Source organism: Rhizophagus irregularis, chromosome 32, assembly GCF_026210795.1.
Source record: "Rhizophagus irregularis chromosome 32, complete sequence".
Taxonomy (NCBI): Eukaryota; Fungi; Glomeromycota; class Glomeromycetes; order Glomerales; family Glomeraceae; genus Rhizophagus; species Rhizophagus irregularis.
This window is the reverse complement of record NC_089460.1, coordinates 1,840,481-1,860,918: the sequence shown is the minus strand read 5'-3', so window position 1 is coordinate 1,860,918 and position 20,438 is coordinate 1,840,481. Positions and strand designations below refer to the sequence as shown.

The following is a 20,438-nucleotide window of genomic DNA, read 5'->3' as shown; positions in this document are numbered from 1 at the left end:
TTTAATATCATTATTATAATTCTGTAATAAAATATTTATAAAAGAAATAAAAAAAATAAATCTTGAATTGATAAAAAAAATTAGTGAAAGAATAATTACATAGTTATATTTTTCGTATTTTAATATATTGTTTAATTGTCTTCTGTGTAACTGTTGAATTAAATCATATTATCATACATACATATTATTATATATTGTGATAAGTATATACGTACCATAAAAAATCATACATACAAAGTGGAAATTTCGCAAACATACTAACTTACAAAATCATACCATACTAATATTATATATATATCATCCTCTCGATCGATTAACCGATTTTAACCGTCTTAATCGATACCAACCTCTTAGTCCTCAGCAGTAGGTTTAGTACAATTATTTTTTTGTTTCTTATAAAATTTATAACCTAAAAAACCAGCAAAATAATATTAACAACACTAAGACCGACAGCTCCAAGAACAATGCCAATTTGTCCAGATTTTTCCGCAGTTAAATTCGTTGACGAAGTATTTGTTATAGTCGCAGTAGTAATTGGTGTTACAGAATTAGTAGTAACTGGTGTCGAATTGAGTTACCCATGTAAAATTTCTTACGTCAAGAATATAAAAAAATGGTTTGAGATTTTTTATTTGATAGTTTAATCCTAGAAAATGATTTATAGTAAATAAATACTCAATTTATGTCTTAAAAAGATGAATGTAAGTTGTATTAACTGCTAATTAACTTACCAAATTTATAAACATATAATTTTCAATTAATATAGCAGAGTGGAATATAATTGTTGGTGGTGCAAAATTTAAAGCGGAAACTTGTGGAATTGACCATTCATATGGGTATGTTTCTGTATTTAGTACAGCAAGTTGATTTAAAATTGTTTCGTTCATATCTTTACGCCCACAAGAATAATTATTCTTTCATCTGGTGCTATTAAAAAATAAGTAAAAAAAGAAGCTTATTAGTTAGTTGATATCCTATATATAAATTTATACTAGTAAATATAATATTTACTTAGAACTGCAGAATGTCCATTACGATTTTCCAAAATAACACCTTGTGCCGTCTAAAAAGGAAGAATTGTTAGATCTAAAGAGATAAATAAATTTCATTAAATAGCTCACCATTGATGACCATTTGTTAATTGTCGTATCATAAAGGACAATCTAATTGAAATTTACTGTGAATTAATTAATTCCTATATAATGTAGTATGAATATTTAACTTATTTACCTGATTTATGTCAACATCAACGAAATAATTAGTTTCTCTTCCACCAATGAAAACAATAATTCCATTAGATAACAAAGTAGCAGTATAGTCTGCACGGGGAAGTGGAGCATATATTGTGGAACCTTTTGACCAGGTTAAAGATATAGTATCAAATATATTCATATCATTCAATGCTATGATATTCTCAGTTCCAGTAAATTGATCACTCAGTCCACCAAAAACATAAAATTTTCCAGTTTTATTGTTAATAATACCATTCATTTCTCTTCTCTTTCCAGGTGCGATTCCATTTGTTGTTGGTATGGTCCATTCATTAGTTTCTAAATTATATGAATATAAAACTGATTTTAAACTACCTATATCAGTATTTACATCCCTCACAATCCCTCCAAATAAATAAATTATGTTTTTTTGAGGACTAAGAAATGCTGTGCATATGAACTTCCAAATGGAATTTTCTTCAAATGGCGGATTTGCATTATTAAATGGTTTAGATACATCAAGATATGATATTTGATTTAAAGCTGTTGTTGAAGACGATGGACTATGGGCCGATTCTCCTCCAAAAAAAAAAATAATTTTTTATTAATAAGAACTGAACGGTGTGAATGACGTTCAACTGGGACTTTTTTTTTCTTTTTTTTTAATGTATATGTACTGTAAGAAGTATTGCGCTTGAAATTCTTGATCCTATATATCCTTTATATACTTAACAAAATAGTAACAATAACTATAAATAATGAGTGGCTGAAACATATTACTAAATTATATTATCATTTTTTTCAAAAATAATATTATGCGCATTTTTAAGTACTGTAAATCTATTAACTATTTTATATTCAAATAACAAATTTTTATTGAATGAACATTTTATTGTATATATTTCTTTTTTTATTCTCTAGAATGAAAGACGTGCCGTCATAATTCAAAAAAGGAAAATAATGCATTAATTGTAATTTCCTTTTTGAATTTTGCCGGCGCGTATCAAATAGTACAAACATACTATTTTGAAAATTATATTTAGATGGAGACGGAAAAGAAATTCCCCGAAATGCTTTAAAGGTTAAAATATTTTTTTTTTTTGTGTGTAAATTTGGATTTAAATATACTGTATGAATAGATTTAAATTTCAAAAAAATTCGTACTTTTTTCATTTTTTTCTCCGTAACGTTGCTACCTAGTAGGATGATCATGTGGACCATTTTTTTTGTTATAATACAAATAAATCTCAAGTTCGTAAAAATCGAAGATTTCAAATCACGCACGCGTGCGGCGTGCACTTTAAAAAAATTAATTTTTTGCATATTTAAAAATGCGCACAAACAAAAGCATTAATTTGCACACCGTAATACTGCGAGCAATTCCTGTCGTCTTAAGTTGCACGTGAAACTGCAGTACTTGAATTCTTGAAATATAACAGATTCTAGATTAAACAACACAGACAAATACTAAACTACCTGTGGCACACGAATGCAGCACCAATCTTTGATATGTAAGTGTATTGTGCATCACTTAAATTTTAGTTTTATTCATATAACGACTTTATAATATTTTTCAATAATGGAAATATCGGAAAAATATCAAACATAAATACGGATTCCATGAGTAACATAATACAGTGAAAAATTTAGATTCAGTTAGTAACCCAAATAACTACATATCATTGGTACATACATATGTTTTACAAAACTATAGCAAAATTAAATTAAAATTGCTCATACTACCCACGCTTTCTATTTATGAATCTCTATATAAACGTTCTTATTCAAATTATAAAAAACAATTATTTATATTAAACAGTTAAAATTAATTAACTATTCAATAAAGAATTGCCTTTTGTATAACAGAAATTTGAACTTTATTAAGATTCTATATTTTGATTACAAGCTATTGAGGACATTATGATTGTTATCATAAAGGTTCCTTATAATATCTCCCTAGTCTTTATTCCTCCCTTTACAAAGTGCACTCAAAAATCTTTACCATTTATCAAAGGTGATATAATCGTTTTTCGTTGTTGAATCATAATTTAAAGTTTCCAATTTATGCACGGCAAGAATTAGGATGTTACATCGAGAAGTACTTTTAATTCACATGACGGTCTTTCATCTGATAATTCTTCATCAAAGTCTTATTTAAATTATTTAATTGAATATACGAAATCATACCAGACATTGGAATCATTTTTCGCATCAGTAGAAGTCCGCTCATAGCCATATTGGTCCCTTTCTGAACTAAAATATACATCTGAGAGACTTAAGTTTGAGAAATTTACATAACTGAAACTCAAAGAAGAATCCGAAATCATGAATTTTCATTTTCCCTTTTTGATGTCTGGTTCTGGCGGATTTGGAAACTGGGAGCTCTGTATCTCCTTTTTTACATTTAAACAAGTACAAAGAACTTTATTTAGTTTTTGAATTGATATGATAAAAACTTTTTTTTATTAAATATAATATTATAATATTGTACCTATAACTATTTTTATGACTCGAATGTTAAACCCTAGCAAGGATAGTGAAGAATATAGTTCAGTGATAGCTTGGAACTTGATAATTGGAGATAATAGTGATATACAAAAAAACAAACTCTTATTGCTGATTTAGAGAGAGAGAAGAGTTGAGATAATGATACGACTCCAAAATAAGTATCAACTAATAAAGAATCCGAGGTACACAGGTATTTTGAATATATATTTAAAATGAATCTATACTTTCTATATTACATATTTATGATCAGATCATTACTACGCCAATTCCAACGACTCACTTAAAACCAGTTTAGAAAAAAGTGTATATGAAAACTGTAAGTAAATATTATAAATAGATGAATTTAAGTGATGCATAGGAACTGTAATGATAACTATATTTCTTTTTGTATTTCCAGAATCCAGACTGCTTTTTTTTAATCTTATTGAATGTAATGCTCCAAACGATACAAACATCTTGATAATAAAAGAGGGTATTATTCGCAAATTCAAAAAGACTGATCCATATTTTCCGCCTTGTATTGGTGATTGGACCTTAACATACCTTATACGCCATAAAATAAATACAAATTAATAAAATATAATAACAGATAATAAAAATTTTTTTTCAAAATTCTTTTTCTGGGGTCTCGGACCCTAACCCATTTAATATCACGTTCCTCATTGATTCCAAAAGCTAACCAAGTTCTAAGCATTTATATCACGTTCATCATTGACTCCCAAAAGCTCACCAAGTTCTAAGTAAAAAAAAGTCAATAAAATGAAAAGAATACGAAACTTACTTTCTTTGAAATCAGTTTACCATTTCTCCATTCGATCTTGATTGAAGACACTAACTCTTTCACTTCTCTGACGCCTTCATTGCAAAATATTTCTTTGATTCGTTATCTCAGTTATTCTCTTTCTCAATATTATTTGAAGGTTATACATAGAAAAACCTAATGCGTTACCAGCTGAAATATATAAAGAAATAAAGGTTAGTAAAGTGAAAACAAAATAAAATGAAATAAAATATTAAAACAGCCAACCTTCAATTCTTAAAGCCACTAAAATTTGACTAACATGAACTGGGCTTGACCGGTCAGACTATCATCACAATCACAGAAATCACTACCTAGTTAGTTTGGTTGTAAATCAAAATGGCTATGGAGTTCAGTGTGATCTATTTTAGCAGAATAGATTTCTTATTCGATGCTCATTAAAGTTACCTTACAGAGTTGAGAAATAAGAGAAAAATGGATTAGTAATTGAATAGTTTATTTTGCTGCACTATATTATTCATCTTCGCGTTTGTCTTTGTTATCCAATACTTCGTTTCTCGACTTTTTTATTATAACTTTATCATATATCTAACTTTCCATGCTTTGGTAGAACCATCTACAATCTTCATTACCAAAATACGCAATTATTATCTGTTGATTTCCTACCTTCAAATTTTTAGTGTATTCCGCTTTGTAATCGTTTGAAATTCCAATTCGTTCATATTGGATGCTAACTTTACATTATGATCTACCTCTTTGACCAATTGCCATCTATGGCCGTCTAGGTTTGTATTGTAAAAAAAAATATATATATAAAAAGAGACCAAAGTTAGTAAGACGAAAGAAAAATTAAAAGATTATCTGATCATCAGGTGATAAGTCACATGATTAATACCGATACATACTGAAAAAAACGCGTTTCTCCGAGGAAAAAAATTTACTTCTTTCAATATAAATAAGGAAATTATCAATGATGTTAAAGTTCCCCTATAATATGTAATAGTACTCATGTTTTAGTAATCGTCTTTAAGGTAAAAATAAGAAACATTTCTTAAAAACATGTCCATATAATACTTACGTCCATTAGTATTCAACTTCAAAGCTGTTTCTTTAAATAAGAAATGTTAATAACATTTCTTAAGAAATACTAAAGTTACCCTCTTTATAATACTTACATCCCAATAATATTCCATCTTCAACGTTATTTTCTAAAAAAAAGATTACAAGAAAAAATTAAACTCTAAAACTTTTAAAATTTCTTAAAAGGATATCGAGACCCAAATCTTGTCTATCATCAATTTTTTATACATAAAAAAAAAGATTGATTGGATAATCTAATCTGATCACGTGCCTATTTTTTGGATTAATTTTCGCATATATAGTCTCATTCAAGGAAATGCCAAATGCTTTTTACATTGAGGACGATCGCAAAATGAAACCTAGGTAGGCTGTAAAAGGGAAGTGTATGCTATTTCTTATCGATATTAGTGATAATATTCAAGTGTTATTAAGGGCTGAGAACTTTGTAATTTTGAGATCTACGCAAGTTAACCAACTTTACGTCTTACGTGGAAATAGATATGCCAAAAGAATCAAAAATCCATGTTCATATGCTTTCTTGGCCTTCTTGGCATCACACGACAAAGTTAATCACTCTTCTTATCTCCTTATATTTTTTCCAGCAAGATATAAAGCGTGTAGGAGTATGTGGAAGTTTCAGCCAACTTTCCCGCAAAAATCATTCCCATAAAAATAACGAAAAAACAAGGTATGTACAGTATGTCAAAGTTATGTATACATGGAAGCGAGTTTTTTCCCACTATGGGTTCTTGATGGGTTCTTGCATTTAGGAAACGAAAAAATGGTCACAAATGAAGATATAAGTCTCAATTGCATTAATCTTGGCAATGATTTCGAAGATATTTTCATGTTAGAGATCCCTGAAGACAAGATGGTCAACCTCCTCAAATCAATGATCAAAAAGTAGTGGCCAAACCGATATATCGATCCAAGTAAATTTATTCTTTACAAAGTAGCTGGTGTGAATGTTGCTTTGTCTTTTCCCGAAGTCTTTAAAAAAGAGAAGGAGGGTAATAAGTGGAGATAATGAAAGATATTCAGAATGATCAAGACTGCGGCTATTCGTATCAAAGAACAATTTCAGTTAATCGTTGTCACTACGGCCCGGTTGATTTCGCAATAGACTTACTCCAATCCGCAAAAACCGTTGGTGTGACATAAGTAAAGGACGAAGACTTATAAGGGCATTGCTCAGAATGCCGTCCAACTTGATCAGCTTTATCAATCCGTAAGTGTAAAGCAAGTGAGATGGAAGAAAGAAATGTTTTTACGGGGAAGACTTTTGGGATCGTCACAGTTGCGGAAAAGTGGTATTTTATGGAATGTTCGTATAACGAGGGGAAGTTGTCGTTTAAGCTGTGACCGTTGTGTACAAAGATGAGAATTAGGTCCTCGGACACATTGCACGGTTATTGGAGGAAGCGCAGACAAAGAGAAGGAAATCAAAAGGGTAAGGTCGACAGGCAATCTTGCGGAAAGGGTACCTCTAGTACCAAGTCGAATCAGGATCCCGATTTCGTTAACAGACAGTGAAAAGAATATGTATGTATTAGATTGGAGCATAGGAACTTTATTTAGTTATATCACGTTTTAAAAAAAAAGTTTTTTTCTTGGCAAAAAATGATTTGCGTTCCAAATTGGAACGGAAGGCGCACATGATTTTGAATATCATATACAGATTATAGGAATTTACTACATTTTTAGTTTTTAAGCTTCAATTTAAATTACAATTATATACAAATATTAAGGTAAAACCGCATTATTCAATCCGGCATTTCTACTATTATAAGTTTGTAGATTGACAACAGCCCTATTGAGATTTCAAATAGAACCCAGTAAACTCCAAAGATAATAGCAAGAATTCCACAAATAAAAAAAAGAATAAAAGTTAAGAAATCTGAACAAAAGTGGTTTATTATCATAATACCCATCTCTTGCTGTTACAATTGTTGCTTTAAGTGCTTGAACATAAATAATTCCATTAAATAATTCTGCAGAGTACTTGTTTCCATGATGTTAGTATATGTTTTTTCTGAAAAATAAAAATTCTTCTTTTGAAAAAATTTGGCCCTAACAGCTAAGGTTAATATAATTAAGGCAGTAATGAAGGCAGTAATGAAGAATTTTTCTAACTATCACCGGGGGTGATGATCACCGGTGACTGAAATAACGATGATCGACCAGCATTAAAAAAATATAGTGCCGGTAAAAATTGATAATTCCGGCCAACGGTGATGATCACCCCCGGTGATTTGAAGTAAAAATTAGTAATGAATATACGTCCTAAATGGATGAAGTTACTATATATTATATGATCAGCAGATCAGCAGATGTTATCACTCGTGACTAATTTTATTCACTTTTCATCGCAAAATTATCGATCTTGATAACATCTTGATATGTTTATATAATACACACTCTCTCTCAGGCTGTATTACTGTATTGCTTATCATGGTCATGGCAGACGAATATTTCGACTGTAAATCGTCTAAATGGGATATCATAGATTTTCTGAACGAGTCTGACAGAGAGTCAATTTTGATTTAAAGAGAGATTCTTATACCAAAGCTCTCGAAAACATCTTTGACAATGAGAAAGGGCTACGGAAGGAGAGAGCACGAGTGCTTCTTGACAATTATAGAAAGGCAAGTAAATTTTTTATTGGGAATTTTAAGTGGGAAAAGTGGCGTGACGGGGACTTGCTGGGTCGTCGTCATTTAAGGCTGTTGGCTGAGCCACAAAACCAGAGCTAGGGCACAGGTAACTTGCTGGGTTGCCTGGTGTTCAAGGTTGCTGGCTGACCTGATGGGATAGTAAATGGGAATGTGAATGATAGAATGTAAAAATGCCAGTTACTAACGTAAATATTTCACGCTAGGGTGGTGACCGTAAACGAGCTAAGGATTGGGAGACAGAGCGTAAATCAGGCAAAATGAGTGGTGGACCCTTAATCAACATTCAGAATTCGACAGTTTCAGGAAGTGGAACTATCTATATCAATGCTGGAACTTCCAATATAGATGTGTCTAAAAAATGATATTACGAAAAGGAAAAAGTACCTATGTGCATCCTTTTTATCTAGTTGAAAATCAGCAAAACTAACCATGTTGTATTTGTCTTTAGGACGAGCGTAAAGTTCGAACAAAAAGGACGAAAACAGACTCGAATATGGACGAGAAAATACATGAATTTTTTCCCCGGTCTCTCAACGTGAAAACATGAAAGATAACCACGTTAATGAGGAACCTATCGTTACCTTAGAACCTTTTGTTCCCGAAGAAGAGTTAGAGGAGAACCTTCTACAAGAAAATCCTGGTGCAACTGTTGATTTCAAACTCATTATAGATAACATCTGTATTCGGTCAGAAATGGAGAAATGGCGTCGAACATCAAAATACATTGAAGAGATTCATAAACAGGAGTATGTAATTAATTCTCGTATGCTGTTTTTATCTGATGCTTTTGATCACTAACTTTATTTTACAGTTTATTGCGCTACAATATTATCGATACGATTAGTTCATCCGGGACAAAAGCACGAGGGCTCTTTAAACATCAATGGGACGATATAATTAGCAATATAGAGAAGTTTTTGGTGTCTCCATATACAACTCTGCTATCTTCAGATTTTGACTCCGTTTCAGATTCAGATGATCAAGACATGTAACAAGATGGGCGAGCGGATAACATCAGTCAATATCTAACAAAAACATTGAATATTGAAAAATGTAGTAAGTGGATGTTAGTTATCTTTGATTTGCTTTTGGTTCTTTATATTTATGTTTATTTCATCAGAACACCGCAAAAAGATTATGCGATGCGATAATGACAGAACGTGAAAAGGTGATGCTCATACTTGGTCATTATACGGATGTTGCGGGTAAGTGTTTTGCACAAGCTATTTTGTACAACATACAGTGGTAGTGTGGTACTAATGTAATTGAGATTTGATATTAGGACTTGATTACTTCAAGTATTAATAGTATATTGATGTACATTACAAGTAATCCTTTGCAAATTGATAATGATAATACCATGATTGCAAATGTAGAAGTCTCACCTCCTCAAAAGAAGAATTATAATAATTATAATTAATTAATCTTGGATGCTAAAAAAATTGTCATGTATATTTTATCTGTAATATAATCATTTGTTTTACGAAGACATATGCTGCACATCTGCATCCGACAATTAATATTTCACATAATGGGTGTTGCTGTGAATACTGATATTTAAAGTAGATTCATTTGTTATGTGAAGAAGATATTTATACGCGCCACTTCGTCCCATTCAAAGAATTTACCACGGATCTAGAGTTTTGGTAAAAGTAAGGTTAGGGAGGAAATTTCTTCTCTCAATCAAAGATTTCGGGAAACACATGTTATTTCTTTTTGACTTCTTATGTATATTAGTTTACCACCGATCATGAACAATGTGAATGGGTGGGCTATAGGCAAAAAAAAGATAGCACGGGCGAAATCTATCCCTCCAGGTTCCTAATTACAGATGATACCGATTATGTGATTGCCGAAGTCTTAAAGGAGTCGTATAATACTGTGCCACATTCTACTGCGCCCTGGTGACATAGTGTCCCGCCTCGGGAATTAAAAAAATTGCAGTTGTATTTTAATAAAGCATTTTATAAAAGTTTTGCCCATCGAGCTGGTAATGCATTGACGATCACCGCTAAATTATTATTTTCCCGAGTCCATAAATCATAATATTGCGCCTTGGTGACATGGTGTCCCGCCTCGGACTTCGTAGTTCAAGATTTGATATTTTTTGGAATGAACTTAATGGATACTTCAATGAGGTTTACATTTCTTATTACATAATTGCATTATTTGCATATTACGTAATTTACAATTTATTTATATTTAATTATTATAGCATAATAATACAGTTGTTAATGAACGCCGGGCAGATACTGTTCTATATATTCCATATATATTTATTTGAGAACTTTGGGATAGAATTATTACTCGTTTGAATACAAAATATCAAGGACCACCTTTACCAGATTATATTGCAATCCCATCAGAACACCATTTAACGCATATACTACCAAAGCCATGCAGTATACAGGTCATTTTAATGTAAAAATATAAGGTGCAATCCCGGTTATTACAAAAATCAAATGAAGATGAACATTATTGTTGTGCTCTATTTAAGTATGAGCGCGAATTTAACACCAAATATCGAGATTATTCATGTTTTATCTCAGCAGATGACAAACACAAGTGTTCGCAATAAAAAGACTTTAGCTCCAGCTGAAGGAGAAATTATAGCATCTGATCACGACTTTACCAAATTGTCATTAACACTATCTGTTACTTTATTTATTAATATTCCATACAATATTTCTGAATCTTTTTATAATGGGAAAGTATATGTATGCTACAAAGATGCTGTAAGTAGTGCATTAAGGCATTTAACAGAATATTTTAATCTCATAAATCGTCAATATTGAGGCCAACTCTTACCACCAATTTTGTCATTTTATACCGATGGAGGTTCTGATCACAGATTTACCTTTGGATCAGTTCAAATAGCTTTAATATGCTTGTTTTTAACAGGTGATTTTGATATGTTAACTGCAGTTAGGACAGCTCCGAATCATAGTTGGTGTAATCCCGCAGAGAGAATTATGAGTGTAATTAATTATGGACTTCAAGGCGTTGCTATAGAAAGAGAAAAGACGCCAAATGAATTTGAAGATGAATTTGAGATACATGAAAAAGCAACTGAAAATTCATGCCTAAAAACAGAATTAGAACAATGTATTAAAAAGTTCAAGAATTGCTTCGTGAGCGTACAGAACATTTAATTTGGAAAAATAAAGCATTTGAGACTGAAATTCCTGCATCAGATTCGGAAATTAATGAAATGTTTGAAGTAATATTATCTGTTTTAAACTAAAATAATTTTTATTTATTTTATTTAATAAATTTATTATTTATCTGTTATTTAAAGAATATATTACGGATTGACTCAACTACCAAACAACAGCTATGTAAACACAAGTCTTTGGTAAAATTTATTGAAACTCATTGTCAAGAAAGAGTGTATACTTTTCAGGTAATAAAATAGCTTTAAGTAAATAAATATTTTTCAAAAATTAATTTTTATAATTTATTTAAATTAAAAAGTGCAATCAACCCACTTGTGAAGTATGTTATCCTGTTAGAATGCCTATTGATATCTTTCAAAATTTATATTCCTGTCCGATCCAGTACCATTACAAGGTATTTTTTAATATCTAAGCTATATATTGAATTATTTTTAATTTTTATAAATAGATAATTCAGATCACTATGAACAATTTGCAAATTTATATGGAAAACCTACAACAGAACAATTCTGCCCTTCTCTAATTAATGAAAAATCTAAAACTGAGCTAGTACCAAATAATATTCTTATTTTTGCTAAAATTAAAGATTATATTAGATATAATTCTTGTAGGAAAACACAATGCCTCTATAGCAATTCTCAGTTAACAGAACAACAAAAACAAGATTTAAATTCTGTAATACAAGCTTATACTTATTAATGTGGATCACCTATATTTTCAGATAATCATAGTTTGGCTCAAAAGATTTTTGCTGAATTCAAATTTCTTGTGATTCTCCTATTGAATTACTTTATTATTCCTTAAAAATTGGAAATGAAGTCTGTTATTAGTGTAGTAGAATCTCAAATAATACTAATACAACTTACAAATAAACTTTAAATACCAAAATAAAAATATATTTTATAATATAATTCTGTCAATATTGAAGCAAAAAATGCAATTTTACTATTATTAAAATCCTTTCATCAAGATGAATCCAATGATATAAATTTTATTAAAATCAAATTACTGGTTGTGTTACAAACAGAGTATATAGGATAACAAAATTTTGAAAATACCTTTATTTTATTTTATTTTTTTTTTCTGCAACGCATTTGCAGTTTTATTAAAGTAAAAAATAAAGAAAATATATACAAAGTAAAATTCCCTAATAACTACTCTAATATAATTAAACTACAAACCACTCATTATACCGGTAGTACCTTACGTGTGCATTGTCGAGTGATCATTTGACTCCGTAGGTAGACTTTGTTTAGTAACGGGTCACCTTAGCCATAAAGGCCCTATCTTCAATGTCTGGTGATCACAGGACCCATGAAAATACCTTTATAATATGCAATGTTTGAAAAATTTTAATATAAACTCTAAGTAAACTTAAATGTAAGTTATATTAGTATTGTTCAGAGTCCTAGTATGGTGCAGATAAAAATTTTATAACCTATCTCAATTTTGCAAGAAATATTTAAATTAGTATATCCTTTATGTAGTATTTGTTATAAAAGTGGAAAAACATTTTATAAATGATTGGAAAATAAGATTAATAGAAAAATTACAAAAAAATAAAAAATAAGTTATAACTAATAATAATTAATTGTTAATAAAAATTTAATAATTTATATGACATACATAAAGTCACATTTTTTTAAAAATTTTTTTTATTTGACCTTCCCTTTCCTTATATTTTACAAGTAATGTAATGTAAAACAGATAATTAAATTTGTTCAGCTTAATTCATATTTGTATAACTATTAGATAATGAATAAATGTATATATTGGCATTTTGATTTTTAACACTCAAAAATTTTAAAAAAAATGAAAGAAATTTAACAATATATAGCTTAATTTTATATGATCTATACTTCTCTGCTAATTAATTACATTATATTTCAACGAATGGACCAATTCACTATTTATTATAAAATTACTATGAATTAATTACATCTGTCAAAATACATTACGTCTGTCAAAATAAATTTAATTAGTATTTTGTTATTTTAAAAAAAAGTATAATATGATCACTTAATAATTAGTTATTCAATTTTTTACATTTTTATATTTTTTACATTTTTATAAAATCAAATTAAACTGAATTGAACTGCCAGTTTTTCAGTTCGATTTTTACAAATTTTAGTTTTAATCTGAATTATCTATAATAATTCAGACCAAACTGATCCATTCATCAAAGCTTTAGCCAAAAATTATTCCACATTTCTGTTTCAATATTATTACAATCATACTTCTAGTGTAGGTATTACCAGTAGGTAATTTGTCATATACTGTATTTTTTCTATTATTTTGTATAAGGACAAAAGTACTATCCATAGTTAATATAATTATATTATGATATTATATATGATAATATTAAGAGAATAATTGAAAAATTCAATAATTATTACTGTAAGTTTTTAATACTTAAATTTAGTTTATTCTCATATTAATATCTTCTTTATGATAAGTATTCCTTAGTATTTTTTATTGAGTTTTCTATATAAATCTATAAATTTTAATGTTTTAAGATTATTAAGAAATTTGGGTCTAAAGATATATTGTAATAGAATATGATTAATATGACTGTTTGAAATCAAATTAAAGTCTCACATTAATATATATATTATATTATTTGATTTTTTTCATATAATTTCATCATATATTTGTCTTTTAAGTTATTCTAGAATGTCATAAAGAATTGTTTATTTTGTGGTACTACATAAATAATCCAGATATAAAATAAAACATTTCTAAATAAAAAGTATGCTGAAAGTAAATATGGTAAATGAATTTTGTATTCTTAATAATACTTATTCCATTTTCATGAACATATTAATATTACTTCCAATTCTTTATGTTTGTTATACCGTTTACTTAACCAATAAATATAAGATTAATTTTTAAAACTGTTAGATATTTTGAAAAAACTATTCTTTTAGTCTAAATTAGTTTTATTTAAGGTTATAATGTCTACAGTCAACTCTTTTTATAGTCACACATTTGGAACAGTCCATATTTGGTGATTATAAAGAAATATGACTATATAAAAAAATTTTTATATTAGTATATCATAATTCTGGCCAAAAATTAACATAATTTTGGCTAGAATTATACTTAAAACTTTATTGTATTGTAACTCTGCTAATATTAATCGTAAAGAGATGATCTTACCACCATTCGATTCGTTTGATAAGACAGTTCTAATGGTATAAAATACATCGAAATCCAATTACTGGATTAATTTTTAAAATTAAAAAAATATTAATGATTTTTGTGTAATAACTCTACCAATATTAATCCTAAAGAGACAATCTTACTACCATTCGATTCATCTTGATAAGACAAATCTAATGGTATAAGATACATCAAAATCCAATCACTAGATCAATTTCCAAAATTAAAAAATATTAAATGGATTTTAAGTAGTAACTCTGTCAATATTGATTACAGAGAGATGAGCTTACCTCCATTCGATTCATTTTGATAAGGCGATTCCAACGAGCTATTAATTATCCTTTTACAATCACTAGGTACTGAGAAATTTAGCAAAATGTTAAATGGCGCAATAAACGTAAATCAATAAATATTATAATGCTGATGTTAAACATTTTGTTGAATAACTTATCAGCCAGTGATCATAAAAAGATAAAACTACTACCATTCGATTCATCTCAGTAAGACGATTCTAACAAGCTATGGTACATCTTTATACGATTATTAGATACCAAGTTATTTAATATATTTCATTATATACTGTGATTATAAACAGTTCTTTTTAATATAAGATTTTTGAGGATAAGTGTGATAGTGACTATAGATAGATTGTGACTATATAGGATAGATTTTTAATAATAAAGTGTTTTGAACATTTAACTGATGTGACTATATAGTAGAATGTGACTATAATGGGAGTAACTATAGAGAGAGTTGACTGTATTTGATTTTCTTGTATCTAATTTAGTATTCCATAAAATTTTGTATTATTTCCTGCCAATTCGTTAATATTATTATAGATTTTAATGTGAAGTATAAAGTATAATGCATCTAAATCTATTGTTGTTATTTCTTATATTGTATACATTAAGTAAAAAACTATTAATATTTTCTAAATTAACTTTGTTATTGTTATTGTTATTCTATACTCTAATATTTAATATGAATGTAAAAATTGTATAAGTTTTTATATATTGTTGTCTATTCTATTAGAACTATTTATTTCAACCAAATAGTTTCCTATATTACTTATTAGTACTCTATTAAATTAAATAAAAAAATTAAATTTTATTTAATACTTATAAAGTGTATAAATTAACATATATATTATAAAACTAATTTTTGTTTTGAGATTTTATTTAATTTAATTTTATAATGATATTAATTATATTATAATATTAAATTAAGATATAAAAACTAATTTTATAATTTTATATTATTTTATAATATAAATTATTAATAAAAATATAAAGAAATTTATTAAGTTAAATTTTATACTTAACAAAATTTTTAAATTCTAAATTTAGGGTAAATTTATTCATCACCTGTATGATGCATTACCACTTTTCTTTTTTGTAAATTATTTACATAAAAATTTGTATCATTAGTATGATAAATAAATCTTAATTCTTAAATTTATTACTTTTATAGTAAAATAATATAATTATTTTAATATAAAAAATTTATAGTATTCATACTATAGTTATATAATTTATGCATTTTTTATTTATTACCCTGATTTTTTTCTATATTATTAATAAAATCCAGCTGTATATTCTAAAATAAGTTATAAGTTATACTTTTAGCAAATTAGTTTAAAAAGTTAAAAATTGAAGTTATGCAATCCAGTAATTTAATTTTGATGAATTTTTTTTATTTATGAATCTCATTGAACTTAACAATTTAAAAAAAAGTTTATCAAAAAACAATTTTTTGAGTTTTAACAAAAAAGGTGATTTTGACTAAAAGTCCATTATAATTTATATATTAAATGTTCAGATTCTTTATTAATAATCTGTTTAAACTATGTAATAATTATATTTCACATTACAGTACTTAATATTGCAGTATATACTTTATTTATATATTTTTAAGTTTTTTAAATTTTATTTTGCAATATTTGCAGTATAAAAAAATAAGAATAGTACTAAATACTACTAATAATTAAACCTTTTTTTAATCATTTTTGAAAATGCTAAGCAAATTTAATTAGAGAAACTTTTTTGATTTAAGCCATAATTTTTATAAAAACATATATTATAATGTTGAGTATCAGTGATGTGTTTTTTAATAAAGTTATTGATTATCTAAAAATTCAAAATTTGGATTATATAACACCAGATTCTAATGTTAATAGAGCAATGCACTTTTAATTTTATGTAAAAAAATTAATGTCAATTTATAATTTATTGTTTAATTTCAAATATTATAAATATACTGTATATTTATTTAATATCAATACTATACATGTATTTTTTCAATTATAATGATTAATTATGGCCTATACATTACGCAAGATTTTTATCAAATAAACGGTATTTAGTTATCTAATAAAAATGCAAAAAATAATACAAAGTAATGAAAAATTATGTATTAAAAAAGTCCAATCGCAAAATATTAACTAAAAGGTAAATCATATAATTACTTAAATTACTGCTATTTCACTCCCAGAATGTTTGCACAATAATATTTTTACTAAATTAATTAAAAGAATCAGAATCTAAGATTTAATTATTGAAATGACACAAAAAATAATTAAAAAAGCAATTGATTGTAGAAACTTTTGAAATTCATTGTCTTAATTGAATAATACCCATCAAAATAAATGTTATTCAAAGTATAACAAAAATTTATTATGATTACTTTATAAATATATAAAAAAATTAATCAAGCAAAAGCTTTCATAAAATGTTTTTACTAAGAGCTTCATTTATGTTTGAAAGTCAAGATTCGAGAATATGATTTAAACTTCACGACATTTGACTCTGATTTGCAATGAATGTATGACCGATAATTATACTTACTTAGCATTTTGTCTCTTACCGAAAGTGACTCGGTAAAGCTCTGTAGAGGTTACAGTACACTCGGCATTGTCAGAATTAACTTGGTAAAAATAATATGAAGCAATTTATTATTGTGAAATTACAATTATGTTACATTATAGATCCAGTAATAAGCATAATGAGTAATTGGCTAAATGTTACATGTTTAAATTGCCGATGACTGACAACAGCCAAGTGGCCCATATATTTATTGCGAACAACTTGCAGCACAAAAGAGTTTTTTCAAGTAACCAATTCAAGTATTCAGGTCGATTATTTGCCATGATCTGAACTCAATTATAAATCAACTCGAATTTATGTAAAGAAACATATGTGTTTTTAAAAATATTGCATATCGATGGATGATATTATGCGAGTCAAAAGTATAAAACTTTAAAAACAATAACCAAACAATCTTTTTTTTTATCAAGTTAAATTACAAATCGCGGCTTAGTGCTATTTGGAATAGAAAAAAATAAAATAACATATACATCCACGTCGACCTGAGTTAAAAATGACAAGTCAGGTTACGCGGGCTAATGTGGGTCACAGGTAGAGGTCTACAAACAGGACCCAGAATCCGAAAACCCTAACCTGGCCCGGACTTGGATCCGGGTTTAGGTCGGCAAACTTTCTATCTTCAAAATTCATCCGGGCCGGCACATGATTTTTCGTTAAAACCAGATTTTTGTAATTCTGGCCATAATCGTCTTATTTCTGGCCGAAATTAAACTGGGCAAAATTAAGTTGGCCGATTTTTTTGTTTTTACAACAAAATGATATAATAATAGTCCTGGTCTAGTCTGGGCCAGGTTTTAATATATTAAGTCCGGGCTGGGCTGGGCACTTTAGGTTAATTTCCAAGTGCAGGCCAGGCCGGGTTGTAAATAGGGATCGATGCAGACCTCTAGTCACGGGTAATTATTTTTCACTAAAATTAGAAACTCGAATCATTTGACCCAGCACTAGATGTATAATTAAAATGCGTTTTTTTTTGCAGTAGTTAAATTTTTTCCGAATCAGTTCAAAGTCAAAATGAAACTTCTTTATTTATTATGATATTATCAAAAATTAAATCAAAAATCATTCACTTGTAGGTTTAATATAATTACACTTTTCGAATGAGCTTTTCAAATTAATTTATGTTGTCCTCACCTCCAATTGTTTAGTTCATTATATATTAAAAAAAATTTGTTTCTAATAATTTCAATCGTGTTATACTCATCAGAAGAAATTGACGACAAAATTTAGCGTCAAAGACGCAGATTATGAGAACTTAAAATAGTTATTCAGAATGCGCACCGATCAATAACGCAAACACATTTTAATAGAATTGCACAATTACTGCCTTCACAGATCCAAATCAAATAATCGCTGAAATTTTAGTAAATCTGATATTTTTGAAATCATATATTATATTGAATTGAATCATAATACATAATATCGTATTTAGTCTTAAACGAACTCCCCCATAAAAAAGAATGTCCGGAGATTGTCGTCAAAAATGTTTAGAAAATGTCTGGGTGTCCGGAAAATGCCCAGAAGATACTGTATGTCTAGGTAGGTGTCAATTTTCTGGACATTTTTTATTTTCCAGACATTTTTGATGACAATTTCCGGACATTCTTTTTTTATAGAGCTCCTTTAGCTCTTGTACTCGGGTTGATGGTAAATCAGGTGAATGATTATAATTTTAGCCTGAAAATATTTAATATAATTCTTTAATATTTAAAATATAACATTTGAATAATTTGAGAGTCGAGCCATTCACATATATTTTCTTTCGTTTCGCTGACGATTTTCTCATATTAAGTGTTTAACATATCTAAGAAGAGAATATGGTCAGAATTATTGTTAATTTCGGTTGAGAATTAATGACTTTTCATTCATCATTTAATACTAGTATATAAATTTTTGCCTAGAAAATTCTAATTTCGTTTGATTATGTGCCGTAACTAATAAAGGACTAAATAACAAATCAACGGGTTATATTTATTATCAAAGTATAAGATTGTAGCGATTTAAATATTTTAAATGTTTGAATAAACAAAATCACTTGATAATAGAAATTTGGGTGAATAATTTTGTACGCTTATATAATAAAATTTAACATTTGTGATAATTGTATACCCTTGTAATTTCCTCATCAAGATCATTGTGAAGACCATCCATATATTTGTATTTACTACACTCAAATTAAACTTTTTATTTTAACTTTTAATTTTTTAATTTATGATTAAAATTTTGACTCTTATAATGCCGCATAAAAAATTTATTCTGCATGCGTCGAAAATCAAAAATCTCATCCTGATATCCATAATCCTGAAAATTCATTATCCCAAAATTCACAATCCCATATTTCCGAAACTCATTATCTACGTAGTCACTTTGTAAATATTATATAATATTAACAATATATTAGTTTATTATTTCAAGCAATTGCGGTAGTGTAAGAATATTGACAGTTAATAATTACATATTATTATAAATAAAGAATTTCGGAGATAATGAAATGATTTAGGATTTAGATTTTTTGGGATTTCGTAGTAAATCCTATTTCTAGTGCGCGGTAGTGTAATAATAATAAATAATAAATAATACATATTATTAAACTGTCGGGATATAAATGATTCGGATTTTAGATTTTTTGGGATTTTGTAGTAGACCCTATTTCTAGTGCGCGATAGCGTAAGAATAATAAATAATTATTATAAACAAGTAATAAGAATTTCGGATATAATGAACTGTCGGGATAATGATTTCGAATTTTAGATTTTTTTGGATTTTGTAGTAGACCCTATTTCTAGTGTGCGCCTCACTGTGCGGTAGTGTAAGAATATTAAATAATAAATAATACCTATTATTATAAATAATTAATAAGAATTTCGGATATAATGAACTGTCGGGATAATGATTTCGGATTTTAGATTTTTTGGGATTTCGTAATAGACCCTATTTCTAGTTCCTGAAAAATGATTAATACCGACTAAAATTCATTTAAAAAA

At 27.8% G+C, this 20,438-nt stretch overlaps 7 protein-coding genes across 7 annotated transcripts; 5 read left to right on the top strand and 2 right to left on the bottom strand.

The window, feature by feature from the left end:
• Positions 1-464: 464 nt before the first annotated feature.
• OCT59_023195 (uncharacterized protein) lies at positions 465-867 on the top strand (the record flags this gene model as incomplete). Its single annotated transcript, XM_066150601.1, has 2 exons — positions 465-582; positions 767-867. The coding sequence occupies 2 exons, from the start codon at positions 465-467 to the stop codon at positions 865-867; spliced, it is 219 nt and encodes a 72-aa protein (XP_066006615.1).
• Positions 868-883: 16 nt separating this feature from the next.
• On the bottom strand, positions 884-1,986 carry OCT59_023194 (uncharacterized protein; the record flags this gene model as incomplete). Its single annotated transcript, XM_066150600.1, has 4 exons — positions 884-927; positions 1,012-1,063; positions 1,231-1,774; positions 1,940-1,986. 4 exons carry the CDS (start codon positions 1,984-1,986, stop codon positions 884-886), a joined length of 687 nt encoding a protein of 228 aa, XP_066006614.1.
• A 2,419-nt stretch (positions 1,987-4,405) lies between these two features.
• OCT59_023193 (uncharacterized protein) lies at positions 4,406-5,108 on the bottom strand (the record flags this gene model as incomplete). The annotated part of the gene is made up of 5 exons (XM_066150599.1): positions 4,406-4,455; positions 4,521-4,574; positions 4,657-4,671; positions 4,747-4,804; positions 5,073-5,108. The coding sequence occupies 5 exons, from the start codon at positions 5,106-5,108 to the stop codon at positions 4,406-4,408; spliced, it is 213 nt and encodes a 70-aa protein (XP_066006613.1).
• Positions 5,109-6,059: 951 nt separating this feature from the next.
• OCT59_023192 (uncharacterized protein) lies at positions 6,060-7,451 on the top strand (the record flags this gene model as incomplete). The annotated part of the gene is made up of 2 exons (XM_066150598.1): positions 6,060-6,247; positions 6,330-7,451. The coding sequence occupies 2 exons, from the start codon at positions 6,060-6,062 to the stop codon at positions 6,352-6,354; spliced, it is 213 nt and encodes a 70-aa protein (XP_066006612.1). The 3' UTR covers positions 6,355-7,451.
• Positions 7,452-8,777: 1,326 nt separating this feature from the next.
• OCT59_023191 (uncharacterized protein) lies at positions 8,778-9,398 on the top strand (the record flags this gene model as incomplete). Its single annotated transcript, XM_066150597.1, has 4 exons — positions 8,778-8,980; positions 9,079-9,147; positions 9,253-9,290; positions 9,355-9,398. 4 exons carry the CDS (start codon positions 8,778-8,780, stop codon positions 9,396-9,398), a joined length of 354 nt encoding a protein of 117 aa, XP_066006611.1.
• A 32-nt stretch (positions 9,399-9,430) lies between these two features.
• OCT59_023190 (uncharacterized protein) lies at positions 9,431-10,059 on the top strand (the record flags this gene model as incomplete). Its single annotated transcript, XM_066150596.1, has 4 exons — positions 9,431-9,439; positions 9,517-9,551; positions 9,820-9,891; positions 9,972-10,059. 4 exons carry the CDS (start codon positions 9,431-9,433, stop codon positions 10,057-10,059), a joined length of 204 nt encoding a protein of 67 aa, XP_066006610.1.
• A 1,147-nt stretch (positions 10,060-11,206) lies between these two features.
• On the top strand, positions 11,207-12,109 carry OCT59_023189 (uncharacterized protein; the record flags this gene model as incomplete). The annotated part of the gene is made up of 5 exons (XM_025324511.2): positions 11,207-11,339; positions 11,402-11,454; positions 11,533-11,637; positions 11,709-11,781; positions 11,859-12,109. The coding sequence occupies 5 exons, from the start codon at positions 11,207-11,209 to the stop codon at positions 12,107-12,109; spliced, it is 615 nt and encodes a 204-aa protein (XP_025185742.2).
• Positions 12,110-20,438: the final 8,329 nt, after the last annotated feature.